General features: G+C 41.6%; 1 protein-coding gene across 1 annotated transcript in view; it reads left to right on the forward strand.

Annotated features, from left to right (window-relative positions):
* Positions 1-202: 202 nt before the first annotated feature.
* slc7a11 (solute carrier family 7 member 11) overlaps positions 203-19,027 on the forward strand; it is a 187,069-nt gene continuing 168,244 nt past the window's right edge. The window contains exon 1 of the mRNA XM_043674092.1: positions 203-957. Coding sequence (XP_043530027.1) covers positions 675-957 — 283 coding nt within the window. The 5' untranslated portion in view covers positions 203-674. The remainder of the gene's footprint in view (positions 958-19,027) is intronic.

A 19,027-nucleotide genomic window follows, 5' to 3' on the forward strand; every position in this document is an offset into this window, starting at 1 on the left:
GAATCAAGTCCTTACTTGCCCTAGAAGTGTGTCATAACTAGCAACAGGTCAATTTATAACGGAAAGGTGAAATTAATTAAACTACAGCAGGTCAGTTGGTATTTCTTATTGTCAACACACAGGTGTTGACATAAGAATTCCATTCAAGTGGGGTGCTGGGAAAGACTGAGCAGGAAGTCATATTTTATCTTTCGCAACAGGGAGAAAATGAAAGAGAGGGGATGGCAGTTAAGAGAGAGAGTCAGAAATAGGAAGAGGAACTCAAAGTGACAGAAAGCGTGTGCAGGAATTTGAGTTGTCCAAGCAGTGTAGGTACAAGAAAGTGCTGAGTAATATTCCCTGGCTGATGCAACACATGCCGTGTAATGACATCAACTAATTGTATGTTTGCCCGGGGCTGAATAAAGAGCCGGCGGAAGCGGGCTTGTTACTTTTAGGAGGGTCTAGTGCAGCAGTGAGGAGACAGACATACTTACACAAGCAGAACCAAGTAGACACGCACAAACGGATGAACACAGAGACCCTCACACACACACACGCAGGTAATCAGTGAAATGAGTCTTGGTAGCCAGAGTCCGATTTAAAGCCACATATCCACCTGCCAGGATACAGCCCCGTGGATCAGGGAGAGTATACCGAGAGACACCAGTGACTCCTGACTGACTCCTCGCAGCATGTCCAGCAGCGCAATATCGGCGATCTCTAGCGGAGACCACCCCAGCGGGGGCACCAAGGCCTTCCTACCCCCTGAGGGGGGCTCCCACCAGCCAAATACCAGCTCCCAGGACAAGGTGCGGCTAAAGAAGAAAGTGACTCTGCTGAGAGGCATATCGATTATCATCGGCACGATCATCGGAGCGGGCATCTTCATCACTCCCAAGGGAATCCTGCAGCACACTGGCACTGTCGGGATGGCGCTGGTTATGTGGACTGCCTGCGGGATCCTCTCGCTTTTCGGTGAGTTCGACTTCACAGACTTTGGGAAGTTCATCTCAAACTTTTCTTTCTGTTTTCTCTCTGATTTGGTAATCGGTGGGAGGCAGATTCGGTGGAAGCGTAGTTCGTGTGAGGCTGGGACAACAGGTCGTGTCCAAAGCAATGGGATTTTCAGTGTCTGCTTCTCTCCTTGATCTGACAAACAGTGGGAGATAGCGGGAGTGCAATATACAACTTCAGGAGTGACAACTTTGCCTTTGCTTCAGCCAGTCCTGTAGTTCCAAAACTTCTGTTCGCTGTCAAACTATCACTTGTGATGCTTTGCTGATTAATAATTGTTCTGTATGCGCATACAGTTCCTATCAAATGTCATGATTTGGAGATGCCGGTGTTGGACTGGGGTGTACAACGTTAAAAATCACACAACACCAGGTTATAGTCCAACAGGTTTATTTGGAAGCACTAGGTTTCGGAGTGCCGCTCCTTCATCAGGTGGTTGTGATCAAATGTCGTTGTAATATATAATCATACTGGTGTAGGAAGGGTATTAATAAGGTAATTTTCATCAGTTTTCCTTTAAGATGTTCTGTAAAAGCCCACCTTCTCGGTCACCTTTCTTTATACCTCCCGATGTAGTATTACTTTTTAACCAATTACACAAGGTATGGTTCACTGTTTAAGGTGCTATATAGTGTGACAGTTGGTATTGTATTTTGTAGAAGACATGCTTGTACAGCTCCCCCCCCCAAAAAAAATCATTGGGAAACAGTTTTGTTATTTACATGGATGAACAAGGGATCATTCAGAGGACTTTGAAGAGGCTGGTGATGTAGTGGTTCTGTTTTGTGCAGAGGGCAGTCAGCCTATGGAATACTTGGGCAACTTATGCGGTAATATTTGAGCATCACCCACCTTCAAAAAGGTGCTGGCATGGAGTTCTCTTAAATAAAGGAGCTGTATCATAAGAGGACAATGGATTAGCAATTACTTATAGACGGTCAATGGCACCATACAGGTTGGTTTCCATAATTTGAATAGATCAAAGAGGAACTTTACAGGGATTTTATTACCATGTAATTAAATGGCTATGATTAGAAGAACGTGTGTGACCATAATACTGTAACTATGATCAGTGTAGGGAGAGCTTGATGGCAACTAGCAACCCATTATCTCCACCAGTAATTAATCCATATTTTCTTTTAGGCTTTTAGATTAAAAAAAGTTTTCAGAATATTAAAACATACCTCCACACACATATACAAACATGACCTACTTTGTACTTTTTCTATGGCCACTGTTTTTAAATAAGTGCATGGCTGAAGAAAGGTGGCATTGAACTAACCTGCAGAGGACAGATTTCTAAAGTTAAATGTCACTCTGTGATAGGGCAGCATTTGCTCAATGACTCTGAGTGGACTAAGAATTACACAAACAGTCAATTTAAGATTACCAGTTGGGAATGATGCATTTTTGTTCACTACACCTGTAAGGATATACAAGTATTCATATGCAGGGACTTGGCATCTGCAGACCAAAAGGGATTTGCCCAGACATTGCTTCATTTCTGAAATAAAGGAAAATGTCAAGACAATAGTTGGATGGTGCATTCCTCATAGCAATAGAACATAGAACATAGGAGATTGAATGTTCCAGCGCAGTACAGCCCCTTTGTCCTTCAATGATGTGCTGACCTGCAAAATTAATCTGATGCCCATCTATCCTTCACCATTCCATTATTAGCCATATGTATGTCTAATGCCCATTTGAATGCTCTTAACATCAGTGTCTACTACTGTTGCAAGCAGGCTGTTCCACACCCTTACTACTCTCTGAGTAAAGAAATGACCCTGATATCTGTCTTAAATCTATATTAAATAGTTGGGCCAATCAGAGCTTATTTACTATTAACCAATCATCATTCTTTTCTCATAAGATCATGAGAACTCAGAGCAGGAGTAGGCCACCTGGCCCTTTGAGCCTGCTCTGCAATGCAGTAAGATCATGGCTGATGTTTTTTGTGGATTCAACTCCACTTACCCACACTTAATTCCTCTACTGTTCAAAAATCTATCTTAGTCTTAGAAACATTCAATGAGATAGCCTCAACTGCTTCATTGGACTGGAAATTCCAACAATTCACAACACTTTGGTTGAAGAAGTTCCTCCTCAACTCAGTCCTAAATCTGGTCCCTCTTATTTTAAGGCCATACCCCCTAGTTCTAGTTTCACCCACCAGTGGAAACAACCTCCCTGCTTCTATCCTATCCATTCCCTTTAAAGTTGCATCTGTTTCTATAACATCGCCTCTCATTCTTCTAAATTCCAGGCAGTATTGTCCCAGTCTACTTGATCTCACTTCATAAATCAACCCTCTCAACTTCAAAATCAACCTAGTGAACTTCCCCTGCATCCCTTCTAGTGCCAGTACAACATTTCCCATATAGATTAAATTCTTGCTTCCTTGGGAATTTGATATTTTTAGAGCTATATGGTTGTACAGTATAGAAACAGACTCTTCAGTCCAACTCATCCATGCCAACCAGATTTACTAAACTAATCCAGTCCCATTTGCCAGCATTTGGCCCATATATATCTAAACCCTTACAATTCATGTACCCATCCAGATGCCTTTTAAATGTTGTAATTATACCAGCCTCCACTACTTCCTCTGGAAGCTCATTCAATACAAGCACCACCCACTGCATGAAAAAGTTGCCTCTTAGGTCCCATTTATATATTTCCCCTCTCACTTTAAACCTATGCCCTATCCATAACCCTCATGATTTTATAAACCCCTATAAGGTCACCCCTCAATCTCCGCCACTTCAGGGAAAATAGCCCCACCCTATTTAGCCTCTCCGTATAGTTCAAACTCTCCCACCTCAGCACCATCCTTGTAAATCTTTTCTGTACCCTTTCAAGTTTAACAACATCTTTCCTATAGCAAGGAGACCAGAATTGAACACAATATTCCAAAAGTGGCCCAACCAATATTCTGTACAGCCACCACATGAAATCCCAACTCCAATGTTCAATGCACTGGCAATGAAGGCAAGTGTACCTTGGTAATTGATTCCAGTGGGAAGGACACCATTCAAGTGAAATGTATTGTCTTGGATAATCTTAAAATGCTTGAGTTTGTGCACTATACCTATTTAGCCAAATAGTACATAATTCTTCTAACCTGAGGTCTGCTGAATGTGAAAAGACTTTCATGGTTCAAGAGTTCAAGAGGTGAGCAAGTTGATATAAATATCCAACCTCTTGTCAATTTTCACTGAGTTTCAGAATCTGCGTTCAGCATTACTCACCGCAACAGCAATTGTAGCCATTGTCTTATTTCCACATTTATAAATCCCACAGATGGGGGTCAATATATGACTTCTCAGAACTGATATGTGCCCACTCACTTGACATCCTGATCTCCACTACAAAGTCAAGTATAAACTGTGTCATAGAAATAGGAATTCCTATCCAAAATGTGCCTTGTAAAAGTTGCATGCAAATTTCTCTCATTGTAAAAAAACACCTTGAACCACCAGGATACCACCATTTCCCTGAAGACAATGCTACTTTTGCCTGAATGGAACCAAACCAACATGTCAGCATCTATTTTCTGTGATAGAGACACAAGTGTGCAACTGAAGTTTGGAGTGTTAAAAATCACTTTCATATTGTGATACAATTGCAATCTCTTAGTTCATTTCATGCCTTTTCTTAGGATTCATTGTCTATCATTATCCTAATTACAGTGGCAGAGAAGCTCGGTGGATTTATAGTCTGACTGCTTTCACATATTTTTTGCACAAGTAATAATGGGCTACAATCTTAAACCGTTATTAAGCTACATTTACCAGACTATGACAAGTCTGTACAACCATGAGAGGTTTATCTAGATGCAGGATCCAATGTAAATAGTTATGATTGTAGATTTTTCCACTGCTCTCCAACATTTCATCCTTATACAAGCAATGACAAGATCAAGACAAACCATATAGATTTTGACAGATCAGTCATGCACATGACTAATTTCTTATAGTCTCCCCAATTGCTTAAGTAAATTTGTTGCTTCAACAAGAGCACGTTCACTGCAGTGAGATTTAGGAGAGGATGGGGGTAAAGTTCAATGGAACTTTGGAAAAAGAGCTAAGGACATTTTTAAAATCAATCTTGTTGCGTATGTTATGATACATCTTTGGAGCAAATGGGACTTTAACCCAGATCAACAGGTGCACCACAAGAACCCCAAAAGAATCGCTTAAACCTAATATTGCATATACCATAAATATCACTAAACATTTTAGAAGCAATTAATTGTGGTTGGTGTTGTAACGTAATGTCAGAAATGCTACAACCAATTTATGCACGTGAAACAAAGGGATAGATAAGGTGTGAAAGGCATAGAGGAGGTGTAAAATCTGTCTTAAAATGTGTCCAAGAGAGTTTTTTAAGCCAGAACATAGAAAGTTCTAAAAGAAAGATATTGGTATTGAAGCCAAACAAGTGACCGATGTGGCAGTGGTGGAACATTCAGTGGTAGTCACCATAATTCAGTAAGATTGGATAGTTATGGATAAGGGCAAAGAAAGACTGGAAAATAAATGTTCTGATTTTGGAGGGGTGGGGGAGTGTGGGTGGGGAGTGGTGGAGAGGTGAATTTTAATAAGATAAGACAAGATCTGACCAAAGTGGACTGGGAGCAGCTGGTTGCAGGAAAATCCACATCAGAGCAGTGGGAGATATTCAAAAGGGTAATAGTGAGAGTGCAGGACCAACATGATCTCATAAATGCGAAGGATGGGACCAGTCCGGAGAACCCTGTGCATCAAGGTATGCACAATATTGGATAAGAAACATAAAGGAAGCTTATAATAGATACTGAAGGCTCAAACCAGCAGATGGTCAAAAGGAGTATGGAAAGGACAGCCAAGAGACAACTTGAGAAAATCCTGGCAAGTAACATTAAGGAAAATCTAAAGGCATTTCGCTAGTGTGTCAGGGGCAAGAACAGGGAAAAAAAAAAATTCATTAGCGACCAAGGAGGCAAACTGTGTGGAGCCAGAAGACATAACTGAAGTTTTAAATGATACTTTGCAACTGTATTCACTTTAGAGAAGGATAATGTAAGTCGGGTAATCAGAGAAGGGGCATTGTGATGTACTTTTATAAATTGAGGGTAAGGACATATTAATGGTTTTAGCAGGCTTGAAAGTGGAGAAATCTCCAGGTCCAGAGCTAATATATTCAAGGCTGCTTTAGGAAGACAAGGGAGGATATTCCAGGGCTCTAACATTAATTTTCAAATCCTCTCCAGTCCCAGGAAATGGTGCTAGAGGACTAGAGAACTGCTAATGTGAAATCACTATTCAAGAATGTTGGTAGAGATAAACCATGAAATTAGAAGACTGTAAGTTTAACCTTCATGATAGGGAAACTATGGAAAAACATTCTGAGGAACAGAATTAATCTTCACTTAGAGAGCCAATGGGTAATCAAGAATAAACAAACAGTTTTGTAAGGGACAGATCATGTCAAACAAATTTGGTTGAATTTTTCAAGGAGGAGACCAGGAGTGTAGATGTGGGTAGTGTAGTTGATGTAACTTACATGGACTTCAGTAAGGCTTTTGGAAAGGTCTTGTACGACAGACTAGTTAAGAAGCTAAGAGCCCATAGATTCCTTAAGCGGTTTAGCAAATTGAATCCAAAATTAGCTTGGAGTAGGAAGCTGAGGGCGCTATTTGAAGGGTGTTTTTGTGTTTGGAAGCCAGTGTCTAGTAGCCTGTGAGGCTGGGTTGTTTAGTGATTGTTGTGTAAATCAATGATTTAAAAATGAATGTAGGAGGTATGGTCAGTAAGATTTCAGCTAACACAATAATTTGTGGTGTGGTAAATAGAGAGAAAGAAAGCCTTAGATTCTGATATAGACAAGCTGGTCAGATTGGCTGCACGGTGGCAGTCGGAATTTAATCCTAAAGCATGAAAGGTGATGCATTTTGGGAGAATTAGCAAGGCAAGGGAATGTACATTGAATGGGAGAACCCTATGCAGAGGATCAGAGAGACCTTGGTGTGCATGTCCATTGGTCCTTCAAGGCAACAGAAACAGAAATTGCTAGAAATGTTCAGCAGATCTATGTATCTGTGGAGAAAAATCAGAGTTAGCATTTCGGATCAAGTGACCCTTCCTCAAACTGATGGTGGCTAGAAAAAATGTTGGTTTAAACGCAGAAAATACAATGGGGGGAGGGGTACGGAGTAAATGGTAGGGGGTGATAGAGCCCAAAGTGAGAGAAGAACAGTTGGTCAGACAAAGGAGTGGATAACAATCCAGCTAGGAGGGTGAATAGCTGCTAATCGGGACTAATAATGGCTAACAATGTGTGGTGTGTGGGAGTTGGGTAAGGACATGGGAGAACTCAACTCATGTTCTTATTCCAACCCCCCCACACACCAGGCTGTGTTATCACAACCCGTTGTTAGCCATGGTTTTGGACTTGGGTGTACAAAGTTAAAAATGACACAACACCTGGTTATAGCCCCCCACACACCAGGCTGTGTTATCACAACCCGTTGTTAGCCATGATTTTGAGATGCCGGTTTTGGACTTGGATGTACAAAGTTAAAAATGACACAACACCTGGTTATAGTCCAACAGGTCTTTTTGGGAGCACTAGCTTTCAGAGCACTGGTCCTTCATCAGGTAGTTGAAGGAGCAGCATTCCGAAAGCCACAGTTAGCCACTAACAGTGTCCATTAACAGCTATTTACCCTCCTAGCTGGATTGCTATCCACTCCTTTGCCTGACCAACTGTTCTACTCTCTCCTTGGGCTCTATGCCCACCTATCAATTACGTCTTACTCCCTCCCTCCTCCCTATGTTCTGCAAATAATCTGGAATTTTCCTTGCAACCAACAATTTCAAGGAAACGTCACTCTGATTTCTCTCCACAGATGCTGCCAAACTTGCTAAGCTTTTTCAGCAGCTTCTGTTTTTGTTTCTGATTTACAGCATCCACAGTTCTTTCAGTTTTTATTTGGTCCCTGAAGGCAGCATGATAGGTTGATAAGGTAATTAAGAGGGCAAATGGAATGCCGGTCTTCATTTACAAAGCTTTGAATACGAGAACCAGGAGTTTATGATGGAGCTGTGTATAACTTAAGTTAGGCCACAGCTGGAATACTGCATACAGTTTTGTTTGCCCATAATTCAGCAATGAAGAAAGTCTAGATAGGCTAATGTTGGTCTTGGAGCAGTGAAGGGTCAGGAGGTGGGATCTGAATCAGGTGTACAAAGTTCAAAGAGGCACTTTCAAATAGGAAGAAATTCCTCCTTAGTAGAGGGGTCAGTAACCATGGGCATAATGTTCACGTTTAGAGGGATTTTGAGGACAAATAAATCACCCGGCAGGTTGTGAGCATTTTGAGCTCATAAATGGTCAGGATTGGAGCCTTAAAGACACTTAAGAGGTTTTTAAATGAGTATTTGAAATGCCATGGCATGTAAGGCTACAGGGAGCAGAAAGTGAGGACTGCAGATCCTGGAGATCAGAGCTGAGACTAGGGTGCTGGAAAAGCAGGGCAGGTCAGGCAGCATCCGAGGAGCTGGAGAATCAATGTTTCAGGCTTGACCCCTCAGGCCAAGTGCTGGAAAATGGAATGAGAATAGATGGATACTTGATGACCACTGCAGACATGATGGGCTAAACTGCCTTTTTCTGTGTTGTTAAAAACTCAATGACTCTAAAATTGCACAAAAAGCTCTCCAATAACCTTTTTAAAGATGCTGGTAGCCCTTTTAATACAGCTTTCAAATTGGCATTATTTGTGGCAGAGCTTAAACATCAAAGGAGTTTACTGTTTCATGTATGCACTCTGAGTATGGAGTAGATATTGAAAATTTAATGATAACTGCATTTTTAATTCTAGGTGAAAATTCCTGGCAGGTAAGTGAAAAGCAAGATTATTACATTAATTTTGAATGTCATTAGGGTGTTTAACTATGAAGACAAGGGGAGATATCCCAAATGGCTTACACAATATTTATTTCTCAACCAACACCAAAACAAGTACAGAATTACTGATTAGTTAATCGTGGCATTTGGGATCTTGCTGTACATGAATTGGTAGCCTGAATTTCCTATATTGTGACATTAACTACATTTCAAAAAGTGCTTACTGCTTTCTAAGTTTGTTGGGATGTCCTGAGGTCTTGAAAGCGTTTATATACATGGAAATCTATTTTTTGCAATTCATCTCAGTCAGTGAGCTGACCACATTTGTCATAGCAAGAGAAATTGAATTGATTGAAGTTAATGGAATCGCTGTGTCCGACATAAGATATACGGATTGAAGTTTTGCTGTACAATATTACCTACAGACTTTTTAATTCATTTGATAAATAATTGAACATCTTCAGATTTCACATGAATACTTCAATGTATTTGTTATTAATATAATTCAATGCAATTTCAAAACAATGGTGTGGAATGTATCAAATTGCATTACACATTTTTTCTTAATATGGCAGATTAAGTTTGGTTTTTACTGTGTTATGTACATGTGCAACTAATGTAAGCAAAGAATTTACAGCAATTTCAGAACGTTTAACTGCTGTTTAAAACTACTAGTTCCAAATACTGAGAAAGTCACATGCCTCAACAAATTGAAGAAGGGCTTATGCCCGAAACGTCGATTCTCCTGCTCCTTGGATGCTGCCTGACCTGCTGCGCTTTTCCAGCAACACATTTTTCAACAAATTATCTGTCATGTCAACATATATTTCTATTTGTAAGTATCGCAACTTGCGGTGAATTTTAATTTATAATAAAGCAATTGCAGATACTGGAAATCTGAAACAAAAACAGAAAGTCCTGGAGAAACTCAGCAAGTCTGGCAGCATCTGTGGAGAAAAAGCAGAGTTGACATTAAGTGCAGTGACCCTTCTTCAGGAAATTGCTGGGATTTTAATACAACTCCCAATTTCTTTTTAATTTGAATCCTTTGCTCGATTGAAGGTATAGATGGAGAAGTTAGGGAACATCTCCAGGACACCCGCACCAATCAACCACACCGCCCCGTAGCCCAACATTTCAACTCCCCCTCCCACTCTGCCGAGGACATGGAGATCCTGGGCCTCCTTGTACTCTATGCTACTTTCTCCCCACCCCCACCCTCCTCTAGTTTATCTCTCCACGTTTCAGGCTGTCTGCCTTTATTCCTGATGAAGGGCTTTTGCCCGAAACATCGATTTCGCTGCTCCTTTGATGCTGCCTGAACTGCTGTGCTCTTCCAGCACCACTAATCCACAATAACAATTGTTGACCCACTACATTGTAGATAAGATACCAAGAAACTATCTCCAACATTGCATAATCAGCCTACTTTGTACTATCACTGACTTTGACAGTGATATCATTGTGAAGCTATTTAGAAAGGGATTTGAAACTGTAGAGGGAGTTGTATACAGGCTCCCAAGTAGCTGTTGAGCATCAAGAAATATATCAGTGGAGAGATTATATAAGTATTCAACAAATGCATAGTGAATTTAACTAGGGAATTTATCTTTCCGATAGATTTTGGTAAATATATTAGATTATGTAAGAAAGATATTGAATTTACTTACTGTGTTGTGGCTGACTTTCTCCATAATATATCCTACAAGTGTAGAAGAATCAAGTTAATAGGTAATGAGCTAGATTTGGTTAACAGCCTTACAGGGTGTGCAAATGTATCTGATAGTGATCATGAGAGGCTTGAATTCAAAATTGTGCTGTGAAGATAGTAATGTGAAACAGTTACTAAGAATCAAGATTTTGTTCAGGCTGACTTCCACATGATAAGACAGAAGATGTCCACAGTAAATCTGGCAACTATGTTAGGAGAGATAGTGGTGTAGTCATAATGACACTTCATTGGTAATTGCTGTGGGGGAAAGAGACTGTCACAAATCTCCTTCTGAATGTACCTTTGAAAAGAAGGTGTGCAGAGAGATATATTGGTTTGTGCTGAGGTTCATCATGAGCAGATCCATGATGAATTATTCTTGTGCTCCATATTTTGGTCCCTGGGACACAGGCAGAGGCAAACGTCGACTGTGCCTGGAAGACTATCAATTCGATGAAAGATGCTCTTTGGTGTACCCGAAACTTGTTGATCTTGCATCATAAAGAGTTGACCTCGACCCAGTGTTGCAGACTGGCAAGTTTCAAGGCCCAAGACTACGTGCTGAGGGATGCACTAAAGCTTGGGGCAGCTGCCATCAAGGCATAGAGGGGAAAGACCACCGTTTGAGGTCTTCGTGCCAAAGAATAATCAAACAATAATCAAAGAATAATCAAAGAATAATCAAACTATCCCAATGCCTCATGTGTATGGACATATAAGAGGGAGTGAGGACTGCAGTTGCTGGAGATCAGAGTCAAAAAGTGTGGCACAGCAGGTCAGGCAGCATCCGAGGAGCAGGAGAATCGAAGTTTCAGACAAAAAGTTCTTCATCAGTAATGTTGGGGGAAAGGGAGGGGACTGGGAGATAAATAGGAGGATCGGGCTGGAGAAAGGTGGCTGGGAGGGCGATAGGTAGATGGAGGTGGGGGTGATGGTGATGGGTCAGAGGGGAGGGTGGAGTGGATAGGTGGGAAGGAAGATGTACAGGTGGATGCACTGGTTACAAAGACCCAACAATGTCTCTTCTTCCTGAGGCAGCTGAGGAATTTTGGCATGACGGTGAATACCCTTGCCAACTTTTATAGGCATGCCATCAAGAGCATTCTGTCTGGATGTATCACGACCTGGTATGGCAACTATACCATTCAACGTCTGAAACAGTTACAGAGAGTGGTGAACTCAGCCCGGACAATCATTAAGGCCAACCTCCCATCTATAGAATCCATCTACCAGACCTGCTGTCAAGGAAAGGCCGCCAGCATTCTCAAAGATCCATCCCACCCTGACAATATTTTCCTATAACCTCTACCATCAGGGAGAAGGTACAGAAACCTGAACACATGCACCAGACGGTTTCAAAACAGTTTCTACCCAACTGTTGTTAGAATACTGAATGGACTGACAAACTTTTAACATGCGCCTGTACCCGTGTTTTTGTTTTTGCCGTTGTTTACCTATTATTTACTTATCTATGCTACTTAACTATGTGATCTGTCTGCATTGCTTGGAAGACAAACTTTTTCACTGTTCCTCGGCACACATGATAATAAATTCATTTCAATTCAATTCAATTCAATTCTCACCATGGCAGCTGGTGACATTTGAGTTCATATGGTAAACCTGAAGTATAAGGCTAATATCAGTAATGCTGACCATGGCAACTGACCATGTGATTGATTAATTCCCTCCAGTGGTGGCGATCTATCCTCTTAGTCTATTGGGCCTACATGTGACTCCAGACCAACAGCAAAGTAGTTGACTCTTAATTGTCCTCTGAGTTATATCGCAAGTCACTTCTTCAAGAGCAGTTAAGGAATACCGGCATTGGTAGTGGTACTCACATTCCATTAAAAAAAAGAGTTTTAAAACGGAAGATCAGTGAAAATGTTCCAAAACAATTGATTGTGATATAGAGTCAATTTATACCCCTAAGGGGCAAGAGCTCTACTCACCATAAAAAGAACTATGACAACTACAGGTCATAGAGTCATAGAGATGTACAGCATGGCAACAGACCTTCGGTCCAACTCGTCCATGCCAACCAGATATCCTACCCTAATCTAGTCCCATTTGGCAGCACTTGGCCCATATTCTTCCAAACACTTCCTATTCATATGGGGGGGGGATTCCATAACTAGAGGGCATAAGTTGAGGGTGAGAGGGGAAAAATTTAAAAGGGATCTAAGGGGCAACTTTTTCACGCAGAAGGTGGTGGGTGTATGGAATGAGCTGTCAGAGGAATGTTGGAGGCTGGTACAATTACAGCATTTAAAGAGCATCTAGATGGGTATATGACTGTTTTGCTGTAATGCGCGTTTCGTTTACACAAATTTGCCGTAACACAATTGCTGAATTGGGGACACTGTTTCTAAAGTGCGAACTTTTGAAAAATGTGTTGGCTGCAACACAATTACATCAACAACACTTTAAGTACCGTTTCTAAAATGCAAGTTTTCTATAATGCAGGGTTGCACAAGAACGCAACCATCGCATTATGGAAGAACCACCTGTATTGGAGTAGGAGACAAGATAAAACTAAAAGATGCGAACTAAAAGATGCAAACTCTGCCACAAAACCCAACTCCTGAGAGAGATACAAAGAACCAGATGTGCCAACCCAGCAAGAGCTGCAAACAGAAGACATGAAAAGAAACATGGAAGGATTTCAAATTCTGACGAAAAAGAGCATTAGAAAAAAAAAGTGATCTGTAACAACTTTTATTTTGTATGTCCTGTACATAAAAAGCAGGACAAATCCAACCTCGTTCAATCACTGCCCCATTACTCTACTCTTGATCATCAATAAAGCGATGGACTGTATCATCAACAGTGCTATCAAGCACTAGCGATTCCAACAATAACCTGCTAGGTGATGCCCAGTTTGGGTTCAGCCAGAACCACTCAACTCCTGACCTCATTACAGCCTTAGTTCAAACATGGACAAAAGCTGAATTCCCAAGGTGAGGTGAGATTGGGAGCCTTGACATCAAGGCTGCATTCAACCGATTCTGGCATCAAGGAGCCCTAGCAAACGGGAATCAATAGATATTGGAACAAATTCTCCGGTGGTTGGAGTCATACTTAACACATATGAAGATGGTCTTGGTTTTTGAGGTCAGTCTTCTCAGCTCCAGGATATCTCTGCAGGAGTTCCTCAGGGTAGTGTCCTAGACCCAACCATCTTCCCTCCATCATGACCTTGCCTCCATCAGAAGGTCAGAAATAGGGATGGTCACTAATGACTGCACAATGTTCAGCACCATTCATGACTCTTCAGGTACAGAAGCAGTCCATTTTCAAATGCATCAAAATCTGGACAATATCCAGACTTGAACTGACAAGTGGCAAGTAACATTCACGCCATGCAAATGTGACACTATGACCACCACCAATAAGAAATTATCTAACCACCTCCCCTTGACATTCAATGATGTTACCATTACTGGTAACCCTCATTTTCAATGTTCTGGGGCTTATAATTGTTCAGAAACTCAACTAGACTCACCACATAAACAGAATGGCTACAAGACCAGATCAGAGACTAGAAATACTGCAGCAAGTAACTCACCTCCTGACTCCCCAAAGCATGTCCACCATCTGCAAGGCAAAAATCAGGAATGTGATGGAATACTCCTCACTTTCCTGGATGAGTCCAGTTCCAACAACACTCAAGAAGCTTGACACCATCCAGGCCAAAACAGCCCATTTGATTGGCACTACATCCACAACTACTCCCTCCCGACACCACCAATGCTCAGTAGCTGCAGTGTGTACTATCTACAAGATGCCCTGCAGAAATTCACAAAGATTCTAAGATATCTTCCCAATCTATGACCACTTCTATCTGGGAGGACAAGGGCAACAGATAGATAGGAATGTCATCACCTTCAAGTTCCCCTCCAAGCCAGGTGGCACGGTGGGCAGTGATCTGACTCCTGTGCCCGGCCTTGTCCTCTTCATCTGCAGTTATCTTTTTTTTCTTTTTCTCTCTAGCTTACCCTGTAAAGAGAGCTCTTCAGCAGGAAGTGACTTTCATGGCCTCAGAGCGACGGGGGCATCTTTACAGGCAGCGTGACTGCAGAGATGGTCGGTCGGCCTGTGAAGCCTGGTTAGACTCTTGCTTCCCTGTGGAGTGCGCCCCTGGTGGTAGCATGGCATGGGCTGGTGTAGCCTGGAGCAGGAAACTCTGTCTATGACATGTTGTGGGCTGGTGTAGTCTGGAGTGGGACACTCTCTCTATAGCATGGCCTGCGCTGGTATAACCCAGAGTGGGACACTCTCTCTATAGCATGGCCTGGGCTGGTGTAGCCTGGAGTGGGACACTGTCTCTCTGGCATGGCCTGGGCTGGTTTAGCCCAGAGTGGGACACTCTCTCTATAGCATGGCCTGGGCTGGTATAGCCCAGAGCGGGACACTCTCTCTATAGCATGGCCTGGGCTGGTATAGCCCAGAACAGGACTCTGGCAGTGGTATGCTGTAGTAATGGAGGAGGAAAATGTTGAACTCCCTTTTTTTTAATTCTGTGACTGGCACTTATAGACAAGCGACAGTGCACACTTTTCACTATATTTTCTATAAAATGTATGTGACAATAAAGGATATTTAAATCAAGTCACTCGCCATTCTGACTTGTAAATATATCACTGTTCCTTCACTGTCACTGGGTCAAAATCCTGGAATTCCCTCCCTCAAGGAATTGTGGTTCAACCCACAGCAGGTGAACTGCAGCAGTTCAAGCAGGTAGCTCACCATCAACTAGGAACGGGCAATAAATGCTGGACCAGTCAGCGATGCCCACAGCCCACAAATGAATATAAAGAAATGAGTCCTTTGAAAACTGAAATTTGTATATAGTAAATGGAAGTAAGAAAATAGCAGACTTGTTGAGGAATTATTTTGCATTAGTGTTCCAATGGAAGAAGATAGCATGACGTGAAACTAAGGAAGCTAATATTGAATCAGTGATCCACCAAAATATTAGTAATGAAGAAAGCGATGGCATTAAAGTGCAGCAAATCACCAGGATGTGATGGTTTCTCTTTCATGGTTTTAACAAAGTAGGGGACAACATTCAGATGCTATGAAGTTTTCACTGGTTAGAAATTGGCTGAGAGGCAGGAGACAGAGGGAAGTGATATTGGGCTGGTGAGCTCTGATCAGAATCTTCACTATTTACTAATAACAGGAAAAGGTGCTATCAAAGTTTGCTAATGGCAGAAAGACAAGCTGGCATTGTTAGTAGTGTGGATGAAAGTACAAATTACAAAGTTATTAATAGATTGAGCAAATTGGCAAAAATATGAGAAAAAATGGGATTTCGATGATTGGATACTAAGATTATATCAAAAGATTTTAAAAAGAAGATAAACTCCAGATGGGTGAAAGGCTGCGGTGATTGAAAGAGATGCGGAAGTCCACATGTGGAACTATTATGGATGGTTCCAGAAAGTAACAAGAGAACGTAATGGAATGCTGACCTTTGAATCTAGAGGACTAGACTGTCACATGGCAGTATGCGGCAACAGTGCGAAGTCCTGGGTCTGAATTGCTGCGGCGAGCCCAGGGGAGGAATGGAGGCAGAAAAGGCTTGGAACTTTCAGAATCAGAATATTTCAGACACCATTCCTAGCAATTGCCATTTTAGCTGAGGTAGGTGCACAGCCAGTAGGGCTACCAGCCCTCATCAAGTAGGCAGACAAATAGGTTCATTAAGAGTCTGGACAAGAGGTCAAATAGGATTTTCTAGTGTTTCAGTTTCCTGACGCAGTGGTGGAGGGGCAGCTTCCCTGCTTGATTGTGAGGCAATTGTGTCGAGCAATTCCAATGTGGTGACCGGCTTGCTTTTCCAGTTTATTATTCAATTTTGGAAAAGTTAGAAGGTGTCTCCATGTTGAAGTGCTCCCTCAGTTGCTTCCCATTTATTGTAGGCTACTTCTTCTCAAACTGGAAGACCTCAAATCAACATTGCAGTGTTTACCTGTCACCCCTAAGTAAACAAGGAACCCGTACTATGTCAATTAAAGCAGTGCCTCCTTGAAAACCTTGAAAAGTCGTTACCTGTTGAGGTTGGATTGGGTCCCAATTTTTGTTTCCTGCTTGTCAAAACAATGGAAAAGCCCACAGCAGTTTTGAGCGCCAGACAATAGGATAAATTGAAGAGTTTCTCAAACTGTGGCTGTCCACCCTCAGTGGAGTCAGTGAGATAAAATTTTAAATTCACAGACCCTAAGGTTGCTATGGAGTTTTGACCAAGTGTTGACAGCTGTGAGAAACCGTCAATCCTTGCGTTTTTTTAATGATGGGTGCAACCTATTTAATTGAATTTCCAGGACTGATTCTTGCTGCAAAAGATCCATTGGCAATGTAGATGATTTTTATTTTAAAATTTAGTCACTTAAACTGTCCCTGCTCTCATAGCTCTTCTGCTTCTCCCAATCTCCACACCTCTCTCACAATTCCACAATCCTAACTCACGGCTCTGTGTAGTGATTGTAATGAGGTCAGCCAGAATATGGGTTCCCTGATTGGGGCTGTTAATCTGGTCCATGAGGGAGTCTTGGCTGACAGATGTAAGCAGGAGTATCACACATCCTGTTCACTCTGAGAGTTGGGCTCTGAGGAAGCTGGATCAGTGTCAAAGATTTTCTGTATGTAAATAAATGGTAACTTGGTGATGGGATACCAGCCTCCGCAATTATTTTATCTTGAAATCATGGATTTTTTTCAAGCTTCAGAATGGGATCACAGTGAAAAAAATTGGGTACACTGATTTATCGGCCTTGGAGGGAGAGCTGCATAGGTTTACCAGAATGGTATTTGGAATCTAAAAGCTGGAAACAGAAGTAAGCTATTCAACCATTCATTATGTTCATGGCTGTTTGAATACTTCAGTGCCTTTTGCTTACATATCCCCATAACCTTGTATGCCATGGTTAATTGGAAACCTATTAACATTTACCTCAAGTAAACTGAATCATTGAGGCTCCAAAGTCTCTCTGGTGGACAATTCCAAAGGTTCTGAGTAAAGTATTTCTCTGCATCTTAGGCCTAAGTGGCAGCCCTTTAATTTTAAATTGTGCCCCCCCACAATGGGTATAAACTCCCCCACCAGAGGAAACATTTACCCTGCCAATCCTTTTAAACATTTTGGAGGTTTCAATGAGATCATCTCCCAATCTTTGAAACTCTAGAGAATACAGGCCCCATTTGCCCAATATCTTTTCATTGGGTAGACCAACCATGCCAGGAAGCGAAAGCGAGTACTGCTCGAGATGGGACTTTTGCCTGAAACATCAATCTTCCTGCTCCTCGGATGCTGCCTGACCTGCTGTGCTTTTCCAGCACCACACTCCAACCATGCCAGGAACTAGCCTGGTTAATTTTCATCACAATTCCCTATGCCCAATAATACCTTTCTTGAGATAAGGAGCCTAAGCTTTGAGGGCAGTTTACATTTGGGGTGGTGATCCCTGGAAATTAGAAGGTGATTGAAACTTTCAAGATACTGATGGGAACAGATAGGGTCAGTTTAGGGAAACAATTTCCACTGGCTGGTGATCTAGGATTTGGCTGTTAGTCTAAATGTCAGAGGGAGTCTTTTCAGGAATTACGTTAAGAAACACTTCTGGATGAGGTTGGAATTACCTTCTATAGATAACAAATTACTGCTGTTAGAGGGAGACTGTGGTGTAGTGGTTGTGTTGTAAGATTTATAATCCGGAGTCCCTAATATTCTGAGAATGTAGGTTTGAATCCCGCTATGGCCAATGGTGAAATTTAAAAGAAAATATGGACTTTAAAGTGAGTTTAATTGTGACAATATAACTGTTATTGTTTGCCATAAATATATATTTTTTAAAAATGGCTTTCTAATGTCCTTCAGGGAAGGTAATTTGCAATCCTTACCTGGTGTGGTCTACATGTTAGTCCTGACCCACAATGTAGTTGACTCTTAAATCCCTCTGAAAAGGCTTAACAATGTTTATGGGCAATAAATACTGGCCCAGCCAGCAACAGCTACATACCATCAGTCAATAATGAAAAAATGTAAGACAATTATTAATTTTAAACTTTACCTTTGTTTACCAAAGACCTAAAGCTGGCTAAGAAGCAAAGGTGGGTTTATGGAGTCAAGTTAGCTGTCATCTCATATGAATGATGGAGAGGTTCAAATAGGTTGAATGGTTTACTTTGCTTCCTGTTCTCCTACAGTTTATTGCCTAACTTCGTTCTCTGGAGTGTTTTGTTCCCCTCATGCTCTCCAAGTTCAGTTCTTCCAGATATACAATGGAATTGACTTATTAGGACATTCATATTTATGATCTGCATATACTATTTATTCAAACTGATTCCAAGTTTAGTGCTGGGCTATTGGGTAAAGGCAGGTGAATGATCCAAATGGTGGTGATCCAGTGTAGGCACACTGAG

Source organism: Chiloscyllium plagiosum, chromosome 32, assembly GCF_004010195.1.
Source record: "Chiloscyllium plagiosum isolate BGI_BamShark_2017 chromosome 32, ASM401019v2, whole genome shotgun sequence".
In the NCBI taxonomy this organism is placed as follows: domain Eukaryota; kingdom Metazoa; phylum Chordata; class Chondrichthyes; order Orectolobiformes; family Hemiscylliidae; genus Chiloscyllium; species Chiloscyllium plagiosum.